A 23,366-nucleotide genomic window follows, 5' to 3' on the forward strand; every position below is an offset into this window, starting at 1 on the left:
ACAGATGATTGCCCGAAAGTCTCCATACTGTAGCATACTGGAGTCATTCAGCCTCTGCTTGAAAACCTTCAGTGAGGAGACATTCACTAGCCACTGAAGGCAACTCAGACCTCTTTTGTGTTAACCTCCGGACCAGAACTTTGTAGTCAGGAGCAGCCCCTCTCAGCTGGTACCTAAGTAGCGGTAGTGGCGGCTTTGGTTTCGTTGTGGTGCCTCTCCTGGAGGCAGCAGTTTCCTTGGGGGAGGAGGCCTCCAAACCCTGGCCAACATGGAGTGTCCCACTCTCAGTGGTCAAAGCGGCCACTTGATTCTTCATTTTATACTTTTTTTTTTTTTTTTTTTTAGTGAGGCAATTGGGGTTAAGTGACTTGCCCAGGGTCACACAGCTAGTAAGTGTTAAGTGTCTGAGGCTGGATTTGAACTCAGGTCCTCCTGACTCCAGGGCTGGTGCTCTATCCACTGCGCCACCTAGCTGCCCCCCATTTTATACTTTTTAATAGTATGCTATTGTACTTCATTTTATACTGTTTTAAGGTTTGTTTTGCTATTGATTCACCTGTGCTAGTTTTGTCTCTCCCACCAAATTTGTTGAGGTCAGGGACTGTGTCTTCTCTTTCTGTTGTCTCCCCTGCAGTGGCGAGCACCGTCATGAGCACCGTAGCTGCTTGTGGCATTTTGCTAATTGATGAAATATCTCACAGTTGTGTGCCCCAGTAACTCATTCAGCAGATCCTGTTTTTAATCCCCTCTACACATTACAGAGTTCTTAGGGCAGGGGATTCAGTGACACACCACTTTGGTTATCTTCTCCTCCCTGTGCTCTGTTTGTGGTTTTTCATTCACATGGAGTTCAAGTATTTGTGTGGATTCGTGCTTTAACCCTTTGGCCCGATAATTGCCAGGTAATCCCTTTCAGTTAGCAGAGAAGGGAAGGAGAGAGAAGCAGTATTTTCATAGGATTGTTATTTCTTTCTCCATTGTCAAACACCAGATCAAAAGCCGGAGGCTGTTGTCAACCACTCCAGCTCTGAAGCAAAGAGCCCCGTCATGGAGCAGATACCGCCACCCTCTCAGAACATCTTCTCGGCTTCTTCTGCCAGAAGAGTGAGTACCTTGGGAAAGCTGTCAGAGCAGCTCCAGCTCTGGGTGATCCCCTAGAAGACCACAGGGGAAACTTTGGAATGAAGCTTCGTAAATAATAAGATCACAGCGCCTGAGAGATGGTGCATTCAGAGTGCTTGAGGGCTTATCGACATGCTCTTGATGTCGAGTCTGTAAAACTCTTGGCTGGGTAGTGGTATTAGTGCACAGAGCCAAAAGGGCCTTTGTTGTTGGAAGCTGCTTGTTGTCTGTCACCTGAAAAATGTTATCTTATGATAAAGTTAGTGTTTCCTACCCGTAGTTTTATATGGCAGCATCTTGGGGAGCACAGACCTTCAGTGTTTACTGTTTTGATGGCTACTCTGTGCTCTTTGCCTCTGCTCGGAAGGTTTTCTGCTGAGATTCCCATCTTTGCCCTTTATGGGAAGTTAAAAAAGAAGATAAGTGCCCACCGAAAGGCAAAGCACCAATGGGTTCCTACACCTTTCGTCTCCTAGGAACCTTGGGGATTAACCATGGCACTCACAGCACTCCCTGGCAGCCATACTCAATCTGAGCGATAGGCAAGGGGGCATGGCAGGGAGGGAGCCCAGGGCATTCTGTAGAAGGCTTTAGACTCCATAGAGGCTCTAGACTGATGGAGGCACATCCAAGTCCTCTGAGGGGTTTTTAGCAACTAGAATTTGCAGGGCTTTTTGTCAAGATGACACAGTTTTGTCAAGTATAATGCCCTGATACTTCATAGGTCCTTGGCTACACGGGATCGGATGATAGATTTGGAGTTGGAAGGGATCTTAGAGGCCATCCAGTCCAGCCCCTTCGTTTCACAGTCTCAATTGATTATTTTCTTCAGTTGCTAAATCGCCCCCCCCCCCAAATGTCACCTAGTTGCCAAACTTGTGGTGGTTTGAGTATGTGGTGGGATGAACTGGTCTAGGCTGGTAGTAGGTGACATAGCCTTCACAAGAACTTAGAGCCACCTCCACACTCCTTTGAAGACTTTAGAAGCAGGGGTGCTCAATTTTAAATCAGCTCATCTCACTTCCTTTCTTGCTAGGGACTCATTTTTGTTTTCCATCCTCTGGATTAAGGCAATGTCTGTTATCCCCATTTTAGAGATGGGAATAATGAGGCCCACACATGTAACTAGGACTCAGTCTAGTAATCCTTGCACAAGACAACAGGGCTCTATTGAGCTCACGTGTTAAGAGTGGAACTAAATTAGGAAAAGGCTAGTTGTCTGAAAAAGGAATCTGCTGAGACCGTATGGCCATTGCTCCTCCTTATTCCTTCCTTTCCTTTCCTAGTTCTCCTCTAGTCTCTTCAATAAGGCAGAAGAGCCCAAGGATGAATCCCCTGCCTCGTGGAGACTTGGGCTCCGGAAGACCGGCAGCCACAACATGCTCAGTGAGGTGGCCAGTCCTCGTGAGGCTTTAAGGGATCGAGGCTCCTCCATCTACCGTTCCTCATCAAGCCCCAGGATTTCTGCACTGCTAGACAACAAAGAAAAGGTGCTGTTTGGAGGGGGTCGGGAGAGTCCTTCTATGGCGGCTCAGCCATGGGGGTAGAGAGAAAACCCTTGCCGCCCCAGAAAACCATAGAGAGCAGCTTGACATTTGGTTTCAATCTTGATTCACAATGGAAAAGTAATTGTTGACAAGAGCTGCAATAATTCTCGCTCTACAGATCACGTAGTTTCTCCTCTTGACTCTACTTATATCTAGCCTTATCATACAACAGCGACAGTGTGAGGTGTATCCAGGCTCGAGAATGGCCCAAAAAGTCTTATGGAAAAATCCCACTTGTTGTTTGTTTAGGACTTGGGGGTAAATCAGCTAAGTGACATTGGGCGTAATCCCTTAGTTTGGGCTTCCAAGCCAAAAGATCTCAACAGAGGTAGAATTTGGAGGAAAAAATGCTCTTGAAACTTCTGCCAATAAAAGAAGAAAAAGAATCTGTTTTGTGGTGGCTGGGCAGTCCTCACCAACAGCTCCTCACCCAAGATGAGTAAATATGGCTCCTTTCAAATTGCCCCATCCCTGGTCTTAAGCTGGCTCACCTGATGTTCTCACTTGTCCTCTCTGAGGTCAGTTAGCTTGTGTGGTTTTTAAGCTACTGAGAACCCTGAGACAGAAGGTGCATGCTGGCTTGGCTGCCTTGGCAGTGACGTTTGTCATACTTTTCCCCAAAGAAGTATTTCCAGGATAACTCCGAGGACAACCCACCGTACTCATCCTTTAGATTTGCGGTCTGATATTCAAAAACAAATAAGATGATGTACTGGTCCATATAGCATTTGGAACTCTTTGGGTTTTGGCTTTTGAACAGGCCTCTTCACCCCTCCCCTCTCTGCCATAACTGAGCAATTTGGGCTGCTTCTATCCATGTTCTAATTATCCCACCTTGCAGTGGCTTGTTCCACTTATACGTCTTTCTTTTTGAAAGGACCTCGGATTCCTGAGCTGCTGAAAACTTGCCCTTTTGCATGCAGCCCTGGAAGTGGAATTGGTGTCTGAACTAAGCTGGACAATTGGCCCGTGTTTGGAGGTGGTGCACTTGGTCCCAGGGTTTATGTCCCATGTCAGTACTACACCCAGCCAACACTTTCCTTGTTTTGGTTTTGCAGGAGAGGGAAAACAAAAGCTATTTTTCCTCACTAGCACCCCGGAGGCTCAATAGCGCAAGTGACATTGAGGAAAAGGAAAACAGGTACGGCTCTGTCAAGCTAGCGGGCTGCTTTGGTCTGATGCTGGTGTGCAGAAAGGTCTTCCTGGATTCTTGTTTCTCTGCCCTAAGCAGGCAGATATCCTTGGTCCATTTTGAATGTCTTCCTGTCAGCATCCCACTACATAGTATCTGCATTACATGTCTTCCTGGTCCCTCCTCCTGATGTTTCTCACTTTAATACATTGTGGTGAAATTTTCCTTTTAGTTTTTATATCTGTCTTACCATGCCCTGCAGCCAGTCCACTTTCTTCCTGAGAGGATCTTTTCTCTTCTTTTCTGTTATGATAACTCCCATTTTGTATCTAAGTGAGACAGTGGATACAGTACTGAACCCAGAATAGGGAAAATCCAAGTTTGCTTCCCGCCCCAGACACTTACTTGCTGTGTAACCCTTGGAAAGTCACTTAACCTCTGTTATCTTCAGCTTCCTCAACTGTAAAATGGGTCTAATGACAGTACCCACCTCCCAGAGCTGTGGTGAGAATAAAATGATATTTGTGAAGTGCTTAGCACAACGCCTCCTGCATAGCAGGGACCTAATGAACCCTGCCCTGCCCTTCCTTCCTTTTCCTCGCCTTCCCTTCTCTTCTTCCCTTCCTGCTGTTCTTCCTAAAACTTGTATTCCAAGTCCAGAGGTCTTGTGACTTATGCTGTAAATTTGTTTTGCTTTTAGAAGATACTTAATGAAAGCTTGTGAATTGAACTGACAGTTATTGACTCTTATTTATTTTGAATGTCCTCAGTACTTTTATACCATGATGGTGAAATGTCAGGGCAGAGCTCAAAAAAAGGAATCTTAGCACATGGGTCAAAAGTGTTCCTTGCTACCACATGTGAAGAGCTGCACAATTATCAGTCATTAGCACCTGGCTGCTGTGGAGCTGCAAATCAGGTCTGGGACCCCACCAGAGTGATTGCTGATGCATCGAGCCAGGGAAGTGATCCCCTGAGGGGGTGGAAAGCTCCCTGGGCTTGGAATCAGAAGGCCGGGTTTGAACATGGCTCTGCTGCTTATTAGTTGTGCAGCCGTGGGCAGGTCACTTCTCAGGGCTTACTTTTCCTCATCTGAAGATGAAGATCTCAGCCTCGTGATTGCTGAGGTTCTTTCCAAATCTGCCATTCTGTGATCCTGGTAATGCTGTTGCTGTGAGACAGGGTGTCTGATGTTTATGGGAGTGTTTCATTTGGTAGCACTCTTGGCATCTTTTGGCAGCTTGTTCCACTTACTATGTTGCTGCATGGGGCAACCACAGAGTTTTGTTGGTTGTCTTCAGTTTTCGTCCTGCCAGTGCGAAGCTTCACAGGGAGGATGCAGGGATGTGCGATGCTATATAGAATGGATTCCCAAGGAGCTTACAAGCGTTACAAGACCAACACATAGAACACAGTTAACTGTTGGAAGAAAGCACGGGATTCATGTATAACCCATATCAAATTGCTTGCCTTCTCACTGAGGGGAACGGGGGGAAGGAGAGAATTTGGAACTCAAAAGTTTAAAAAACAAATGTTAAAAAAATGTTTGTACGTGTAATTGAAGAAAGAAAGGAAAATATTTTTTAAAAAAGAAAAAAAGAAAGTACCACAGTGATTGGCACAGACAAGCGAGTTCCTTGACCAGGAGTTGCACTGTGTGTTGAAGAGGTTGGGGAAAGGAGACATACTGTAACGATTGGAATGACGCCACCTGCTGGAGACTTACTGTAGAAGAGTTCTGCCCATGAAGGGAAGGTCTTTGAGGGCAAGACCAGGAGTCTCTTCTTTGGCGGGAGGAAGTGACGCGAACTAGTGGGAGGAGGAAGGAAGAGACTGGCGCTGACTCTGGGGCTCTTTCCTGGGGACGCTGGCGGAGAAGGGAGCTAGAAATGTGCTCTCCCTTTAATAGATAGGAATCTAGGCCTTTCTCTCTCTTTACCAAATTCTTATTCTCCTTAATAAATGCTTAAAAGTCTAACTCTTGCTAAAGCTTATAATTTATTGGCGACCACTCATTAGATATTTTAGACAGTTTAGCTAGAATTTTAGCCCTTAACAATACCTTGAAACTACAGACACTTCAGGCAGGGGGAATGTCAGAAACCTTCAACAAATATGGCCCATAAGGGCTGAGAGGTTTGGCCGACCTGGCCAGAGTGGAGTTAGTGAGTGTTGTGAGGTAAGATAGGACATGTTTTCTCTTGACCCAGTATTTTCCTCCTGTATTTTCTGCCTACTGGTTCTAGTTTTCTCCTACTCTGAAGCATGCAGAAAGGACAAATAGGAGCAGTGGAAGTTCCTGGGAGTTCCTAATTTAGGTTATGTGAGAAGGAGCTTCCTAGTAAAGTGTAGAGGTGAAAAGGGAGTTTGTCATAGGTCCGGAGACAGCTTGTGTGCAGGCACAGGGATGAGTTTGGAGAACAACAAGGAGACCAGTTTGGCTGGGAAGGACCTGAAGTTAATTTAGAGAGGTGAGTGGCACCTGAGTTTTGGTGTGTTTTCAGTGCTAGGTTTTAAAGTTCACATTTCATCCTGGAGGCAAAACAGTCATCGAAGCTTTTGGAGCAGGGCCGTAACACGACCAGGCCTGTGCCTTTGAAACGCTATTTTGGCAGCTCTCTGGAGGGTGAATTGGACAGGAGCATCCTGCAAGGAGGGATAGTAATAAAGAAGCTGGTTCGGTAGTCCTGATGATAGGTGACAAGAACCTGCAGTTGAGCGCTGGTTCTGCAGTTGGAGAGAAGGGGATGAACCAGAGAGGTGAGGTGGAGGTGACATTGACAAGACTTGGCAATTGATGAAATGTGGGGTCTGAGGGAGAGTGAAGGGTCAAGAGTGACACAGGTGGTGAAACCTAGGTACTCGGAATGATTGTGATGTCCTCAACAGAACTGGCAAAGTTTGGAGCAGGGCGGTGCTTTAGGAGGCAGGACAAGTACTTCAGTTTGGGAGATTTTTTAGTTTGACAGGTTTACAGGACATCTAAACAGATGTGTTAATTATGCAGTTAGAAATGTGAAGGAGAGAGGTCAGGGCTGGATCTGTGGATCTGAGAGGCGTCTTTATACCAGTGATAACTGAACACACGAGAGCTGATCAGATCACATAGAGCACTCTTGAGGTTGTTGGTAACTTTGCAGAGACACCAAAGGTTAGAACTGAAAGTCTGATTATGTTGGGTTGACAGTGAGTGATTGTTGGAAAAGTGAAAATAAATGGTATAGATGACACTTTCTAGGAGTTTGGTTGTGGAAGGGAGAAGCTATGTAGCACATAATACCTTCAGAAGATGGCAGAGTCAAGTGAAGGTTTGAAAATGATATTTTCTTATTAGAGGAGGTGGGAGCACAGGAGAAAGCCTATAGAAATGGTGAGATTAAAAATGAGAGTGGTAATGATTGAAGGGCCAGGTTTTTAGAAGAGAATAGGATGGATGGGATCAAAGACACGAATAGAAGGGATTGGCATTGGCAAAGTGAAGGACCATCTCTTCAGCAGAGCCTGTAGCAAAGGAGGAGACAGTGGGGGACGATTAGGAAGCATTTTGGGGAGAGGACAGAACTCGGGGAGTTTCCTTCTGTTTATCTTAGTAAAGTATGAGGGAATATATAGGGAATTAGAAGAGGGGAGAAAAAGTTCTTTCTCCTAATTTTCCTCACATCTGCATGACCTGATCCCATGTTTCTAAAATTCAGAAATTCAGATTAGCACTATTAGTTCAGCTTTATTATGGATGCAATAGACTTCTGTGAGTTGCTCTAGGAATCTAACCACTATTTATAATACTTTATCTTGGAATCCTAACCACTATTAATCATGATTTTTCTCCTTGTGGGGAAAAATGCATTATTTTCTAACTCATCAGTCTAAACAGCCAATGAATTTCTGGAATGCAACCATCTTGTAAATATGAATTGCCCATAAAATCAAATTAAGATAGCTTGGTACAGATTATATACATAAGCTTTGGAAGAATTTGGAGTAAGCTTCATAGAGCCATATCAATTAGCCAGTGACCAAGCATTTATAGGGCATTGGCCCTGGAGTCAAGAGGACCCGAGTTCAAATCTGGCCTCAGACACTTGACACTACTATCTGTGTGACCCTGGGCAAGTCACTTAACCCCAATTCCTTCAAACAACTGGGCCATCTCCAGTTGTCCTGAGGCATATCTTGCCACTGGACCCAGATGGTCCTGAAGAAGAGAGTGAGGTTGGTGACCTTTCACAGCCCTCCCTCATTTAAATCCAGTTCAGTACAAGTCATGATATCACTCGATGTCACCGTCCTCTTTGAGAATGATGGATCAACAACAACAACAACCACCATGTAACAGGCACTGGGGATGAGGGACAAAAAGAAACTGTCCTTAGCCTCAAGGAGCTTACGTTCTATTGTGGGGAACTGATACACACACACAAGTATGTACAAAGTAAAAAAATGAGGTTATTTCAGAGTTGGTGAAGGGATAGCCTGTGAGCTGAGTAGTCCTAAAGATGAGCTCTGGAGCTGGAAGGGACTAATGATTATCCACCACAATCCTTTCATTTCATACATGAGGAAACTAAGGCCAGAGAGGTGGCACAACCTCCCCAAAGTCACCTAGCTGTTAAAGAGCAGAGCCAGGGCTAGACCAGGCCAGGGAGTCGCATTGACTTGGGCCTTGATTTTCTCTTTGATCAGTATGTTCAGATGGTTAAACAAGTAAAAGTGGCTGCTCCCCTGTAGGCTTTGAATTGCTACAGAGTAATGAGTATTCTTGAATTTCAGACTCTTCTTTCTGAGAGTTTCCACTGAGATTTTTATCTTTTGTTTGTCTCACAGCATCTCTGAGTTGAGGAGGCGAGAGGATTTAACTGGGGGCTTTAGGAATGGATCTATTACTCACTGTTAACATATTGACCTGGAATTTCAAGGTTTTTGTAGTCTAATCACAACTCTATAAATGGATCAGTTGGTCCAAAAATGAACAAAATTCACAATTATCATGACTTATTTGATTATATTGAACCCGAAGTACTGTATTTCAGAGGAAAATCGGAGTTGGTAGAATTTTTTATCAAGGTTACATGGTTTTCAAAGACCTAACTAAAGAAATGGTTCATCAGAAGCTCTCTAGGGTCTGAGGCTTGCAGTACATGCCCTTGTTCCCCTACTTAGGTGTCCACACCACTGGGCCTGGAGAGAGTTAATACTAATGATAACAGTAACAACAGCATTTATAGAGGCACCATGCTGAGGACTTCACTGATGTGATCTCATCTGATCTCACAACAGCTCTGGGAGGCAGGTGCTATTAGGACCCTATTTTACAGGTGAGGAAACTCAGAGGCTGAGTAACTTGCCCAGGGTCATGTGGCTGGTACCACTTAGGCATCGGATAGAGTACTGGGTCTGGGCAAATCGTTTAGCCTCAGTGTCCTCATCTGTAGCACCTAACTCCCAGGGCTTTTGTGAGAACCAGACATGATCATATTTGTAAAGCACTTCTACCTGAGCCCAAAGTACAGTACTTAAAGTACCATACAAATGCAGCTGTGGTCATTGTTGTTACCACCATTATTATTATTCCTGGAGAAGGGATAGGAAGCCAGAAGCTGCTGAGTCCAGATGCCAGGGATATGTTCCCTTTGACCCCAGGGCTTCTCTGCAGCTGACAGTGCCTCCCCAGGGATGGCCTCCCCCCAGAGGAAACCTCTTCCTCCCTCCCTCCCTCCCTCCCTTTCCCTCTGGGTTCTCTGTGCCTGGCACCATGCTGGGCACTGAGTATAACAAAAGAAAGCTGATGCAGTCCCTGCCATCAGGGAGCTCCCTTTCTAATGAGAGAGACAGCAGGCAGGCCACTCTGCTCAGACCAGATGCATGCAGGGTAAATGCAGGGCCACCTCAGAGGGAAGGCACTGGCGCTGTGGGCCCTGAGCAGAGGCTGCTGGCAGAAGGTGGGAATGAACCAGAAGCCTGGGGAGCTCTGCTCTCAGTACTTGGTGGTGGATAATCAGCCTGAAAGACCCATGAAAGCACTGCAAGATTGGGTGATTTCCTGTCCATCGCCAGGGGAAGGACACTTGAAATGGGGAAGGGAATAAAGGAAGGGGACAGACATTTAGTAAGTGCATACTCTGTGTCAGGGACTGTGCTAAGCACTTTATACATATTATTTGATCTTCAAAACAAGTCTGGGAGGTAGGTGTTATTATCCCTGTTTTACAGTTGAGGAAACTGAGGCAGGCAGAGGTTAAGTGACTAGTCTAGGGTCACATAGCTAGCTAAATGTCTGACACTGGATTTGAATTCAGGTCTTCCTGATTCCAGGCCCATTGCTCCATCTGCTTTACCACCTACCCAACTCATTGCTGTTTTCCTGCCTTTAGTCATTGTTCCAGGACTTCTCATTCTTGCTGCTCCCTCCCAGTTTGTATTGTGTAATAATCAGAAGGTCGTGGCAGCACGGGGGCAGGGAGCCGAGGGACTGACCACTTTCCCAAACCCAAAATGTTTTTTTGTTGTTGTTTTTTCCTCTTTTGCCTCTACAGAGAATCAGCTGTTAATCTGGTGCGGAGTGGCTCCTACACTCGGCAGCTTTGGAGGGATGAAGCAAAGGGAAACGAAACTTCTCAGACTGGTGCTCCTTCCACCTATGTATCAACCTACTTGAAAAGGTATAGATCTTGAGGAAGAATTCCCAGTGATTGACCACAGCCATGGTGTCTGCCTCAAATAGAAACAGGGCCTCTGAACCCTACGTCAGGCTCTCTGCTGGTTGCACATTGACTTAGTGTTGGAATGTAGTATTTATCTATGTTGTATTTTTATTTATTTTGTTACTGTTTTCCAATTACATTTTAATCCAGGCCAGGCTGCACTTGGGAGTGTTGTAGGTTGCATGCAGCCTGTGGGCCACACATTTGACACCTCTGCACTGCAGAAACAAGAGTGACAGCTGCACGCATCACTAACATGCAGGATTTTTTTGGCTTTCTTGGGATATTTTGGCTGATCGAAATTAAAAGCAATTAGCATTAACTGAATTAAATTAAGTCTAAGCCACAGATGTTAATTTTTCTTTTTTACCTTCTTTCCCATGCCTTCTCCCTCATTTCCTCACCTCCAACCTGTCATTCCCATAGAATCCTAAAACAGAGCTTTCTGCCTGTTGTAAAAACTGACCCTAAATCGGAATCATCCATATTTCTAAAGCTTCTGGAGAAAGGAGAGGCTTCATTTGAGAGAGAGAGAGAGAGAGAGAGAGAGAGAGAGAGAGAGAGAGTGTGTGTGTGTGTGTGTGTGTGTGTGTGTGTGTGTGTGTGTGTGGTTGCTTCGACACTTGAGTTTTCTAAATGATTTCTTTTGTTCTGTAGCTTCAGACCCTTCAAGATTGTGGCGCCCTCAAGTTTAGGAAGTGCTTGTGTTTTCCTTTTTCTTCTTTCTCTTACCTCCCTTTTCTGTAGTTACTTTGTTTGCTACTGGTCAGTCAGTCAAGCAGAATTGCTTGACTAGTCCTCTGTTTGGGGCCTGAGAACTGTTGATTTGAAAGATTCCCTCTCTCTGGTTTGCCCACTTCTTGTTCTTTTTCTAGCCTCTTAGAGACTTCCTCCTCCTTTATTTTGTACTAGACCCATCACAGTCTGATGCATTAGTTCACTGATTGGCTGTCTCAGGCTTGGAAAGAGAGACTGTGTAGGCAACTCACCAAGGCAGGATCAGACCGTATTTTTGTTTGACAGGAAGTATCTCCATGCTATCCCCCACTTATCACTGCTGTTCAATAGGAAGGGAGAGGCCCCACCAGCTGATAAATGTTTGAACATGGCATTAGAATTATAAGCTTATGAAATAAACAACTTCTGTAGCCTTTTAGCAGTTTTTAGTTATGCAGATACATGCTATGAAAGGAGACATGGCTAAATACAAGAAATTATTTCATTCTGGTTCAAAGTTATCTTTGATTTTCAGTTGTGTGCACTCAGCCAGCCAGGTGCAGCAGGATGGGGGAGAATGAGAAAGTGAGACGAATTGTAAAGGTCAGGGTCTTGGTGCACCTTGTTTGCCACACTCTCATTGAAAACAGCACTAGTGATGTTCTTTGTCTAGGTGAATGGGTCTGACATTATTGCAGGATGTAATGTTGATTTTATGAACCTAGCTTTTTCTAAACAGGTTAAGTGGATACCTTTTGGTGTGACAGATGCAGTCAATTTCTTTGGCACAGCTTTTGTGAGCAGCAGGGAGAAAGGCTTTGTCAGATCAGGATGGAAAGCACACTTGATGAACATTTTGAAAGAAAATATGTTCAAGATGCATCAGAAATTGATTTTTTATAGCTTTCCTAGTTCTAAGAACTCAAAGGACTTTCTTTGTGATTTTAGGAAAATAGTATTCTCCTCAATTTTATAGATGAGGTCCAAAGAAATTATGACTTGTTCTAGGTCATAGAGCAGTGAAGCTAGAATTATAGTACTAATCTCCTGACTCTCAAACCTATGCTATTTTCCTTTATATGATATAATTTTCAATCAGGAGGATATATATGCAGTCATGATTTAAAAGGAGAAGTTGGGTCACAATTCAAGTCATCCTGGGTCTAATGAGGAGACCTTGGAAAAAACCTGTAGTTTATCCCCCCCACCCTTCTGTCAGGGTTGTATTCATGTCACCCAGAAAAACACCTGTCTTCTCCTTTCTTGAAAGGCGGATTTCTTTTCTTTCTTAATATAGTCCAATGCCTGTACAGCTGTTTAGAAGTTCTAAAAATCTAACCCAAACTCTTCTTGCTGCCATTTGAACTGACTCCTATATTTAATGAAAACAAAGAAAAGCTAACTGTACCTTGTTCATTGCATCCTAGGCTAAGATGTGCTCAAGTCTCCTTGACAACACTTCTCGATAGCTAAATTACCCCCATTCCCTATGCCTTGAGCTTTCCTTCTTCTTTATCTGCCAGCCCTCTAATAGTTCTGGTTCTTAGTTTGTTCTCTGGAACCTTTCCAAATTCTCTTCTCTTGTGTGGGCTTTCTGCGATGCTAACTTGATTTACTTCATGCTCTTGGGAAAGCACTATTTCTTACTCTGGGGTCTAATAGGCTTGGCCTATTTTAATATGATCATTTCCTTTTCCTTTCTTAGTCTCTGCACAGGCTGTGCCTCCCACTTCCCCATGTTATCTATCTTCTCTCCCACTGCCCAGAGTATTCTCCTCTTCTGTCAATTCTGTTTTATATGAGCTCTTAGGAAAAGAATATTTCTTACCTTGGGGACTAATAGGATAGGTTGCTCTTTGAATACATTAATTTTCTTTTTTCTAACCTACACTGCCCTAACCGTGTCTCCCATTTTCCTACAGTCTTAACATTATTTGTCATCTTCTCATTGCTGCATGTATTTCTGTACTCTTCAGTAGTAACTGACCTACAACATCCCCTACCAGTGACCAAGTACTAGCCAAATTTGATCACTTCTTCATTGCCTTACCCTCTCTACTTTGGTTCATGTTTATGTAAAGCACACAACCTGAGTGGGGAGCTGGGGCTGGGAATTTGTTGTGTGCACTGCATGTCCTAAAGGCAAATGACAAAGTGACCCTTATGCTGTTTTACAGTGCTTCATTTGGTAGAAGTAGTGACCCCACCAGTCCCTACATTTCAGCCAATCGCAATTCATCTCCTGCTACCTCACCCACTACCATTGGTTCATCTACCTCTCGAGGCAGCCAGTGGCAACCTGCCTCTTCCTGCCCTACACCAATCAGTGCAAATACTACTGCATCCGTTCACCATGGCAGGTAAGGTTTACTGGAGCCACTTGCATTAGGCTCAACAAGTTTTTGCTGTTGATACCCAGATGAAAATTATACTTAGGCCTCAAACCTGATGGAAATTACCTACAAAGCTAGATTCATTCTTAAGGTGCATTGCAACATACATAATATTCAGGATACATATTTAATTAACATCATTGGCTTCTGCACTGGATTCTCTTCTTAGTTGTGATTGGAAATCAAGGGTATTTGTTAAATCAAATGTTAAAATGATTTCCATACCCCATTTTCAAGGTATGAATTTTCCTGCGGATACATAAAAATTGGAATACCTTTTCTTCAGCTTTTACGGAAGATGGACTGTGAACCCAGTCAGGTTGAAAAGTGGCACCTTATTCTAAAAGGCAGCATTTAGCAGAAAGCCTTTTGCTTTCTAAATAGAGACAGTGACTTGCTAGATAATGTGGGAAGGGGGATGTCGTCATTCATTTGAAGTTCAATCCTAGGTATTCTCTTCTTGGCTTGTAGGTAAGCCTAAAGGCAGCATGGTAAGGATAGCTGTGTGAAAGTCCAGCAGAGACTTTTTTTTTTAAAGTACATTTTTATTGATACTTTTGATTTTTATGTCACCTACATTTCCCAGTGTACTTTTCCCATCTTCCGCTTCTTGGGATTCATCCCTTATTATAGAATAAAAAGACAGGGGGAAAAAGCAGCTGAGGAAAAGTAACTAACCTTTTGACACACTCTAAGATCTTTAGTGTTCCACACTCTTAAACTCCTTCCTCTGCAAAGAAGGGAAAGAGGTATAGCAGTTACTTTTAAGTAGAATGATGATATTTATGACTTTTGTTATGGGAATGATCTTACTTTTTAGTGCAGTTACCTTTTATGGGCCTAGGTTTTACAAATAACTGAAAGAAAATAGGAAATGATAATGGTAGTAACTCTAGCATTGGGCAACACAGAAGATAGTTCTTAGATGTTAGGTTGTAAGAGAACTCAACAGCCCACATATTTTGTAGTTGAAGAAATGGAGACTCACAAATAGATATTAGTAGAACCAGAAGATGAAGCAGTGTGCTGCAGTGGAAAGAGCATTGAATTAGTGACTAGCCCTGGAGTCAGAAGGACCTGAATTCAAATCTGGCCTCAGATACTTACTAACTGTGTGACCTGGGCAAATTTCTTAACTCTGATTGCTAACCTCCTTCCTGCCCTGGCCCCCCCCCCCCCCCCCCGCAAAAAAAAAAAAAAGAGCATTGAATTTAGAATTTATAGGTCTGGGTTCAAATCTTATCTATGTTCTTTACTGTGTAAGGTTCTTGGGCAAATTACATCACCTCTCGGGGCCTCAGTTTCTTCATCTGTAAAATGAAAGGGTTGGATTCCATGACCTCTAAGGTCCCTATGTTTTTTTTGACTAGGACCTAGGTCTGGCAGCTCCCAGTTCAGCACTTTGCACTTTTTTGTTAGGCTATACTTAACACCTGTCACATCACCAGGAGATTTCTTTCCCTGATGTGGGTGATCGTCGTGTAAGATAAGGCTTCCACTGTTAGTAATAGCAATATTATCATTAATGATTATGAATATCAGGAGTGAGTATCTGCATATCTCCATTATTCTTGAGGGGCATCATGGTGGAGTAGACAGAAGCCTGAACTTCAAGTCAAGAAGATCGAGGGTGGAATGACTGTGGGCAAGGCCCTTCACTCCTGGGCCTCACCTTTCTCATTTGATAGAGTTTGACTCAGGGACCTTGAAGGTCCTTAACAGCTCTAAAACCTAGAGTGGATCCTGTCATGCAGTATTGCTTGGAGAGAGGCAGAGGAGGTATTCTCATGCCCATCTGACAAATCAGAATGTTGAGCATCACAGGGATCACATGATTTGAGCAGGGTCAGATTTCTGGAGTCAGGCTAGAACCCAGATCATTGACTTCTGGCTCAAAGCCCGAGGCACTCAACATTGTACTACTTCCCACAAATACCTGCCTTGTACAAGAGCCATATACTTTTGGAAAAGATTAATAATTTTTAATCCTCAAAGGACCAAGCTGTGTCAATTGATAGAGCACATTGTTTTTTATCCATAAGGCAAAGAAAACAGACATACTAAGTTGAAAGACTTTGTTTCAAAGTAAAATTATAATTATTTTACATAAATTGATGTTGCTACTTTCTTCTAGTGTTAAAACTTCAGTATTACTTAAAGACTCTCTAGTATTTCCATAAGTATTACTTTGAGCAATTCTACCTCTTGTATTTTGTTTTATACATACAGAAATGCCAGGAGTACAACAAAGAAATGGTTTGAATTAAAGGGAAGAGAAGGAAACTAGCATTATATTAAGTGCCTACTGTGTTCCACACACTGTGCTCAGTGCTTTAGACATATTTTCTCATGTGACCCTCACCACAACCCTAGGAGGCAGGCGCTGTTATTTTCCCAATTTTACAGTTAAAGAAACTGAGGCACACGGCTTAAGTGACGTGCCAAGGGTCACATAGCTAGTGAGCATCAGAGGCGGGTTGAACTCCAGTCTTCCTGACTCCAGGTACAATGCTCTACCACCTAGCTGAGGCATCTAGTTACTTTAGAGGCATATATTGTTTACATTTAGTGCATATTTAATATAAACCTAAGCAACAGCTTTGGTTTGGGTCATTTTTAAAATCAGATTTGTAAATTGGTGATGATGATAATGCTCAGTCACAGAGAATGGTAGAATCTTTGAGTTAGAAGGGATTTCAAAGTTCATCATGAACAACCTAAATGTTAAGTAGGAATCCATCCTCCACTTAGAGACCTCCATTGATGGAGGGTCTTCTTCTTTATTAAGGAACCCATTCTACCATGGAACACTTCTCATCAGCAATAGCAATGAAATCACTGTGTAGAGATTCTCCTTACTCCAGTATGCAACATACTGTTTGAAAATGGCAGTGATGCCCATGAAGATGAAGGGCAAGAAGAACAACTGGGTCTGGTCAAATATATGCAGGAAAAAAACCATTAAAAATAATAAAAGAGGCAGCTAGGTGGCACAGTGGATAAAGCACTGGCCTTGGATTCAGGAGGACCTGAGTTCAAATCCAGCCTCAGACACTTGACACTTACTAGCTGTATGACCCTGGGAAAGTCACTTAACCCTCATTGCCCTGCAAAAAAATAAAATAAAATTTTAAAAAATGATAATAATAATAATAAAAACACATGGACCCAGGGTTCTAGTTCTTGTGGATTCACCTGATGCGTAGGTCTTACAATACTGACTTAAATCACTTCTCTTCTGACTGATCCATGCCCTTTGTGTGGCATGTCTCATGTTGCAGAGTTGCATCTAGTTTTCTGCCTTTCTTGATCCCAGCAGCTGCTAATGTTCTCTCCTAAAATGTGCCTTGTATTTATTTTGTGTAATATGCTCTCTCCCCCGACAAAGATGCTTGGGGACAGGAAATTTTCTATTCTTTGTCTTTGTAGCCCCACCACCTAGCCCAGTACTTGGTGTGTAGTAGTTGCATAATACATGCTTGTTGAATAATTGAGATGGATCTAGGGATATATTCAAATTTTTTATCTGAATTTTTTCTTTGAAGTTTACTCTGCCGACATGATATATTTGACAATGAACTTGTGATCGCTTATAAATTTTCCTTGGATTAAGCTTCTGGTGGAGATAGGGTATTTAGGAGTTTTCATGCTCCTGATTGCTTCTCTGATAAGTGATTTTCAATTTTGGATTTTTGTTACCCTAGCAACAAGCTGTGATGTCACAAATAATAGCTTCTTGGGAGGAGAGCCTGTGGTTAGAGCAAATCCCTTTAAGAAACAAAGATCCTGTTCTCATGCAAATGACTTTAATTATACATCTTGTAGTTACAAAATCTGTAGTTAAGGTTACACCTAGAATCCTACTAGAATTCCATTTTGAGCCAATAATTATTTGCCCTCTGATTCTCTTTTTTTATCCAAAATACATTATGCTAACCTGCATGTAGGCAGCAAGTAAGGTAATTGGTTCAAATACAAAGGAGCTAGGAGAGGGAGAATTAAATATGCTAAGGATTTACTAAACAATCAGAATATTTATATATGGATAATACAAGGAGCTCACCATCATATTTTGGCTCAAGAATCCCATGAAGACTCCCTTTCCCAGGTATTGATTGGGGAGGTGGGGGTGGGGGGAGACCGGAATTGTAAGTGACTTCAGTGTCCCTTTCATGTGTGGCCAGAACCAGCTTGTGTATGCATGTGTGAGGTCCAGATGGCGGCAAGGAATCCAGCAAAATACCATTGCCCATGTCAGTCAGCATCTTGGCTGTGCCCTAGCTAACGTCTTTTATCTCAGGCAAGGAATTTCATTAAATACAGCCCCTTGGGTGGCGGGTGGGGAGGTGGGTGTGCATGGGCACAGCGATAGTGTTCCCAAGCAGATGAGCTTTTTAACCTTAAAAAGCTCAGAATGAAAGAGGAGTTGGAAGGTTTTGCTGTTAAATCTAACTCAGTTCTATATTCTTTCAGGGGCCTATTGGGGGAGATGCCTAAGTGTTCTCTGTGTTGTATTTTCTTTGGTTTCAGAACTCCTTACAAGCTCCATGCAGATTCATCTGTGGAAAAAGCTGCAGACAGTGTGTCCTCTGGCACCCCACTGTGTGTGATCACCAATCGCCCCCCGCCTAGCACTGCCAATGGGGTTACAGCTGCCAATGTGCTCTCAACTACTGGGACAGACTCCTCCACAGAAGCCAGGGAGAGGAGGCGGTGGGTGACAATTTTTATTTCCATCTATTAAATCTTGCTTTGAGGCTGTTGGTAAAGAAGTAGGACAATGTATTTCTTCTCCACTCTTAGGATGATTTATATTGAATGATTCCATATTGTCCAGGGTTTATCTTTGGCCTCAGGAAGGTTTTTGTGGGGATAGGAGGGGCTGGGGGGTGGGGGAGGAGATCTCAATATAGAAGACAATGCTGTGATCTGTACATGCCAATATCTCATTGGTACTACGAGCCAAAGAAGTAGAAGGTGATCTTTGCCTGTTTTACTTAAGAGAGAGCAGAAGCACAAAGACATTGTGACTTTTCAAGGTCATACAGCAAACTTGGAGCAAATTTAAAGGAGTATATTAAAATAGAAGAGTTAGAGAATAAGAACAATAAAGCAAATGTTTGATTATTCCATCCCAAAAAGCTATGGCTAAAGCAAGACATGGTGGGATATGGAGCAGCATATTTTAGTAGAAAGAGCAGTAAGTCTAGAAGTCAGAAGATCCAGGTCTCAGCCTGAGTTCTATCACTTAGGAGGCACATAATCTTGGTTAGGTTTCTGAAACTCTCTGAGCATTATGTGCTTATCTGCAAAATAGAGATAGTAACACCTGTCCTGTCTACCTCACGAGATCATGACTTGAAGTGTTGTACTAATACATGTAGCTTTTGTGATGAGGTGGTTTGCTTCTCCACTGGAGGTGGAACAGGAGAAAATTATTCTAGCTGGCAGTAGGGAAGATTTAGGGTTGACACTAAGAACTTCTTGCATGTGAGGATTGAGGTCTCTTGAAATAAGTTATAGAGATGCAGTATGTAAGTCTACTTGGAGTCACAAAGACAGAAGTTCCTACTGATTATTTCTCTCATAGGATACAAAATGTGTGACTCTACCAACATTTAGATTTTAACTCTCTTCAGATGGTTTTTACTCTCATGGAATAACATCCCTGGAATAGATTTTAATCCTTTAGAAAGAGGGTTATTCAATATATTTTCACTCTCTTCTATTTTCAATAGATCTCTGAAACTATAGGGGAGAAATAGAGAGGTTAACATGGGAGAGCAGACAAAAGGAGATGTGTCACTGAGATAGGAAATAGGTCATTTCTTCCTGCCAGTCATTTCTTGCATTGAGGACATATTAAATGAAGAAAACTAATTTTCTTCGTAAACACATTTCAGTAACCACAGTTTCTTCTTGTGTGTCGGTTTGTCACCGAGGATATATTAATAAACCAATGTTGGGCATGTAGTGTATGTTTAAATGGTAGCCTAGATGTGAACTTAGTTTCTGGGTGAGAACTTGTTAAATGCAATAATGATATTCCCATACAAGGAAAAACTCCCATATGGGATCTCTCCTTCCATTTAAAAAACTACTGTGCTGAGAGAATTAACGTTAAGGCTAGTCTTATCATTGTACTCATTCTGGAAAAGAGGGGGAGTCAAAGAATTCATTATACATGAAGTGCCTGGTTGCATCAATCAGTCAGCAAGTAGTAGTTACATGTTTATGGTGCCATGCCCAGAACTGGAGATAGAGAGCCAAAACCTCATAGTCTCTGCCTTCCAAAAATGGAAATTCTACTGGAGAAGGCAATATGTGCATCCGTGAGTGTCTACAGAATAAATTCTAGGGAATTTGGCAGGGGAGGAGGAGGGGAGAAATTAGAAGCTAACAAGGATCAGGAAGGGCCTCCTTCTCCTCCACAAACATTTATTAAGCACCTATTATGTGCAAATCCTGTATTAAGCACTGGGAATACATAGAAAGGAAAAAACCCAAAACATGATCCCTGACATTAAGGAGCTAGTGTTCTTGTGGGGGAGGTAACGTAAAAAAAAAAAATGATGTAAATACAAGAGATATACATTGTAAAAGGGAAGGAGATTTGAGAGGAGAGGCTCTAGCAGTTGAGGGAGATGCTGTAGGGACCAGAAAAGGTTTCTTCTGGAAGGTGAGATTTGAGTTTTGAAGAAAGCCAGGAGGCAGAGCTGTGTAGAGAATGGATTAAAAAAGGGGAGATATTAAAGCAGGAAGACCAGTCAGAAGGCTCTTGTAAGAGTCCAGGTGAGAGATGATAAGGACCGGAGCTAATGTGGTGGCTGTATAAGTAGAGTTGATGGGGAGAGATGTTGTGCAGATAGAAACATGGTTTGGCATCTGGCATGAGTCAGAGAGATGAATCTGGGTGACTAGAAGGATGATGGTGTCCTTACCTAACTCTCCTAAGAAATAGGAAAGTTTGGAATAAGAATCAGTTCACTTTTGGACATGGCAAGTTTAAGATGGGATGTGGGATATCCAGTTTAAAATTTCCAATAGGGAGCTTAGGAAACGCAGTAGGGTTACATTGGTGTGATCATTAGTCTCACAGAAGCTGACAAAGTCACCAAATGAGAGAATATAGAGAAAGAAAGGAAGTGGTCCAGGACAGAGCCTTGGGATCACAATCAGAATGATATAGATGATGATCCAAAAAAGGAGAATGAGAAAGAATGGTCAGAGAGGTAGTCTGACAGGTAGTAAGAGAACCACGAAAAAATAGTGCCATGAAGTTAGGAGAAAGGATCCAGGAAAAGAGTATTTAATAGTGTCAGGTGCTCCAACAGTCAAGAAGGTTGAATATGGAGAAAGGACAATCACATTTGGCAGTTAAATCATGATTGATGACTTTGGGGAGAACAGATGATAGCTTTCTGAAGACCTTCAGTCGAATAATGAGGTTGGAAACTAGTTTTCAGAGGGTTGAGAAATGATTGATTAGAGGAAGGAAGGAAGACACTGCTTTTTCTAAGGTTTTGGCTATAAAAGGGAGGAAATACAGTCTGTCTTGGGTGTGGGTGCTAGAATTGATTAAGACCTATACATGGTTGTAGGCCAGCAGGAAAAAGTCAGGTGGATAGAGGTTAAAGATCAGAGAGTGGGGGCATATGGAGGCAGTCTGTTGGAGAGAATAGCAAATGATATCTGAGGTATTGAAATATAGAGAAGGGGAGAAGAAGGAGTGGCTCTGTTTCCTCATTAAAGTGTGAGCTGAGTACCTCAGCTGAGCAGGCAGTGAGGGAGTCCTGTGGGAGACTTGAGAGTCGAAAAAGTTCGTAGTAGCAGGCTGTGGATAGAACAGTAGAGACTTGGAGTCTGAAAATGGGAAAACTGGACAGACTTTGATTTGGTGTAATTGAGTCAGCACTTCTGTCATCCTCAGCCTTCTTTTCTCTCTTTTCACAAGAGCCTTTGTTTGGTGTCTCATGTAGTTCTGGGTCAGATGCTACAAGCTCAATAGGCATGTCCTGTCTAAGGCATGACACACTGATGTGTAAGAACATATAAAAGACAGGATGTGTGTATATATACATATATACATCTGTGCACATACATGTGTATATACACAGATGTGTATAAGACATGTATTCTCTGGAACAGAATAGAAACATTAAACTGTGATTTGAATAATGATGCTAGTGGCCAGCCCAGTAGTACTAAGGATATGAGTCACATTATCCCTAAGACTGTTAGGCTGAATGGATCAAATGTGGCTTACATGTGAACATCACTGCAAGTATAACATCTCTTGAGAAGGCCTACCTTCTTGGGAGAGAAAAGCCCACACTCAGAAAACATTTAATTATGGCTGTGGGTGAGGTAAAGCCAATTCATTTTCTCTTTTCGCCCAAACATGAATTTACCCCTCCCACCGACCCCCAACACAAATCAGATGTTTTGCAAGCAACCTGTTCTCTCTAACAGCATGTGCTACTGCTTAATTCTTTCCTTGAAACTGCAGCATTCCCTATAATCAGCCTTTTGTTGCCATATAAAAGGACACATCTCAGCTCCTGCTGGGAACCAGTGCAGGCATACAGAGTCTATTTTCAAAATATCTGATTTGAAACTCATGATGACTGGGAAAATGGGGCTTTAAAACTGACTTTGGGGAGGTTGTATCTCCAGGAAGGGCAAGATATATGGTCAGTGGAAGCTATTCCCTCCATAATTAGCTAATTGTAATTAGTGTAATTTGATCTTTTAGGAGGGAGAATGTTATATTTCCTAAATTTCAGAAACATGGATGTTATTAGAGGAATCTAGCATTCTTGCCAAGAGTAAAATAGACTTTTGGATCAGAGAGGAGGTCTGCATCTCTGTGTGAATATCTATAGCCATTAGCCTACATTCTTAGTATAGGTGAGAGTTATGTTCATTTTGCTAACTGCTAGGACTAAAATATTTATTATTGTGCAAAATTTTAAGATGATTTATTAGCTTCTTCAGTGCCCATAAACATATCAGGTTGAATCAAATGAACTGGCTGATTTCAAGCCTTATGGGAATCTAGTTGATTTCCTCTGTTGAGGAGGCAATATGACCCAGGGTTAAAACTTTTGAATCCCTTCTATTATTTTTAACAGAAATACTACCTTGAATGAGGAAGCATTTAAAGTCCTCTTACATCTTATAGTTATTCATACCTTTTGTTTGCGGTAAAGAGGGGCAGGGGCTCTTCTGCCCATTTTACAGAAATGAAAAACGAGACCTAGAAAAGGGAAGTAATGTTTTCAAGGCCTCACAGTGAGTTATTGGAGGGCTAAGGACTAACACCTTAGGGTTCCTCAGTTTCTAGACTGAATTGTTTAACTGTTTCTTCATTTGGATGCTATTACTGTTAAGTTCAGAAGGTCAGTTTGGGTTGTAGGGCTGCCTTTATTTTCAGTTTATTACTCAGGATGAGAGAATCTAATTTTCTCTTTGACTGAGCCCTTTGCTCTAATGGCTGTCACACAGAATTCATAGTCCTTACGGACATTACAAGAACTAGTGGGGTCATTTGATTGTAAAGGGATTGATTTGGCTAGCTGACAGCAGGTTGGAAATGGAAAGTGGTAAGCAGTTGGAAGATAAGCCTGTATTGGACATCAAGTCTGAACAGCAGCTGTCACGCTGGTGTAGTTAGTGCTCTGGTTCATTTCCCAAAGCCTGAAGTTTTCCTTAGCAACGAACCATCAACAAGTCCCCAGCTAATATTAGAGTG

General features: G+C 42.6%; 1 protein-coding gene across 7 annotated transcripts in view; it reads left to right on the plus strand.

The window, feature by feature from the left end:
* The window catches only part of PPP1R12B (protein phosphatase 1 regulatory subunit 12B), a 255,554-nt gene that overhangs the window by 97,102 nt on the left and 135,086 nt on the right, over positions 1 to 23,366 (plus strand). For 5 of the 7 annotated variants that reach the window (XM_043964552.1, XM_043964554.1, XM_043964553.1 and 2 more), the window contains exons 9-14: positions 992 to 1,104; positions 2,409 to 2,612; positions 3,728 to 3,810; positions 10,335 to 10,460; positions 13,397 to 13,579; positions 18,143 to 18,325. In XM_043964552.1, coding sequence (XP_043820487.1) covers positions 992 to 1,104; positions 2,409 to 2,612; positions 3,728 to 3,810; positions 10,335 to 10,460; positions 13,397 to 13,579; positions 18,143 to 18,325 — 892 coding nt within the window. The remainder of the gene's footprint in view (positions 1 to 991; positions 1,105 to 2,408; positions 2,613 to 3,727; positions 3,811 to 10,334; positions 10,461 to 13,396; positions 13,580 to 18,142; positions 18,326 to 23,366) is intronic. The other 2 variants (XM_043964556.1, XM_043964557.1) reach the window with 1 other exon arrangement.

Source organism: Dromiciops gliroides, chromosome 4 (assembly GCF_019393635.1).
Source record: "Dromiciops gliroides isolate mDroGli1 chromosome 4, mDroGli1.pri, whole genome shotgun sequence".
NCBI lineage: Eukaryota > Metazoa > Chordata > Mammalia > Microbiotheria > Microbiotheriidae > Dromiciops > Dromiciops gliroides.